The sequence below is a fragment of the Talpa europaea genome (genome assembly GCF_964194135.1).
Source record: "Talpa europaea genome assembly, chromosome: 12".
Taxonomy (NCBI): Eukaryota; Metazoa; Chordata; class Mammalia; order Eulipotyphla; family Talpidae; genus Talpa; species Talpa europaea.
The window spans coordinates 33,419,763-33,421,283 of NC_140079.1; the positions used below are offsets into that span (position 1 = coordinate 33,419,763).

Genomic DNA, 1,521 nt, shown 5'->3' on the forward strand with positions numbered 1-1,521 from the left:
GATCATTCTTAACAGTCAAGCTGAAATTCCAGGCTCACTGCTACTAAGTTGGTTCTTGATAGAAATAGAACCAAAAGAATATGAGTGTGTGTGTGCGTGTGTGTGTGTGTGTGTGTGTGTGTGTGGTATGTATATCATATAGAAATGACTGGTGTGATTGTGGAAGCTGGCAAGGTCCAAGACTGCAGGGAAGACCAGCAGGCTGGAGATCCAGGGAAGAGTGGCAGCTCATGCTCAAAGATCATCTGGCGGCTAGAAATCCAAGATCAAGGTGTTGGCAGGTTTGATTCCTTCGAGGCCACTCTCCTTGGTTTGCCAGTGACCTCCTGTGTCTTCACATGGTCTTCCCTTTTTACATGCCTGTGCCTTCATCTCCTCTTCTGATAGGACACCAGTCTATTGTGTTCGAGCCCATCTTCATGGCCTCATTTAAAGTTCATTACCTCTTGAAGGACCCTATCTCCAAATACAGTCACTTTCTAAGATACAGGGGCTTAGAGTTTCAAATGAAGTTAGAGGGAGACACAATTCGGCCCTTCCAAATGCTTCTATTTCTTTTAAAGGAAAAATAGGATAAATCTCCCCATGTTTTCTTTGTTACTTCCTGTTAGGAGGTGAAGACAAGTAGGAGGTCCTTGGTGTGCCCTGAGAAGCCAGCCTTCCCTTCTCCTGGAACCACAGTTGAGATGGAGCTATCCACCCGTGAGCTGTTTCTCAACTTTACCGTTGTGCTGATTACAGTTATCCTCATGTGGCTCCTGGTGAGGTCCTATCAATACTGAGAGGCCGTGCTGTGCTCCTGGGATTGACATCAACACCCGCGAGATGCCCTCAAACCCTGCTGCTGTCATGGGCTGCCTTTTTTGGCACCCCAAGGCTCTTCCCACCTGCACTCATGGTACCTGAGGTGCCTGCAATGTGAGCATCCACCGCATGTTCTTTAAAGATGCCGCTCTCAAGGGCTGCCAAGTGTTTGCCAGTGAGCTTTAGATTTATTCCCCAACTCTTATTGCAAATGTGTTAAATAAGCTACAAGGTTCAAATTATACTGGATTCATGATGATGTAGAACTGTAACAATCCCCTGATCGATCATAACACAAATCCCTTCAATTCACGCCATCTGCAACTAAACTCTAAATCAACTCAGCCACGGAAAGAAATGTTGGAGGAAAACTTTGTCAGCCCCTATAGCTATCATATGTGAATAAAATTAAGTTAACCCCCAACATGACTGTTAGAATTTATTTTTTGCTTCTATTTGTGATGCTGCATTTGACCTTTGGCTGGGACTGAAGTGACAAATGCTATGGTATTTCTAGCATTTGCGATAAGCCAAGATTCTCCAACTGCTGAGGATTTGAACCAAGCCAATTAAGAGTGTCACATTTCAAATAATTCCACTGGTTCAGTGCTCCTCAAACTTTCCCTCTAAACTTGTCCCAAGGGCAGTAGGAGAATAAATCCCTTCCACTAGGAGGTTTAGGGCATAGCCTGAAGTATCTTCTAAAAGCACATTTCT

The 1,521-nt window shown here is 44.5% G+C and overlaps 1 protein-coding gene across 1 annotated transcript; it reads left to right on the plus strand.

Annotated features, from left to right (window-relative positions):
- Positions 1-686: 686 nt before the first annotated feature.
- On the plus strand, positions 687-1,169 carry SLN (sarcolipin; the record flags this gene model as incomplete). The annotated part of the gene is made up of 1 exon (XM_084250962.1): positions 687-1,169. The coding sequence occupies one exon, from the start codon at positions 687-689 to the stop codon at positions 780-782; it is 96 nt and encodes a 31-aa protein (XP_084107088.1). The 3' UTR covers positions 783-1,169.
- Positions 1,170-1,521: the final 352 nt, after the last annotated feature.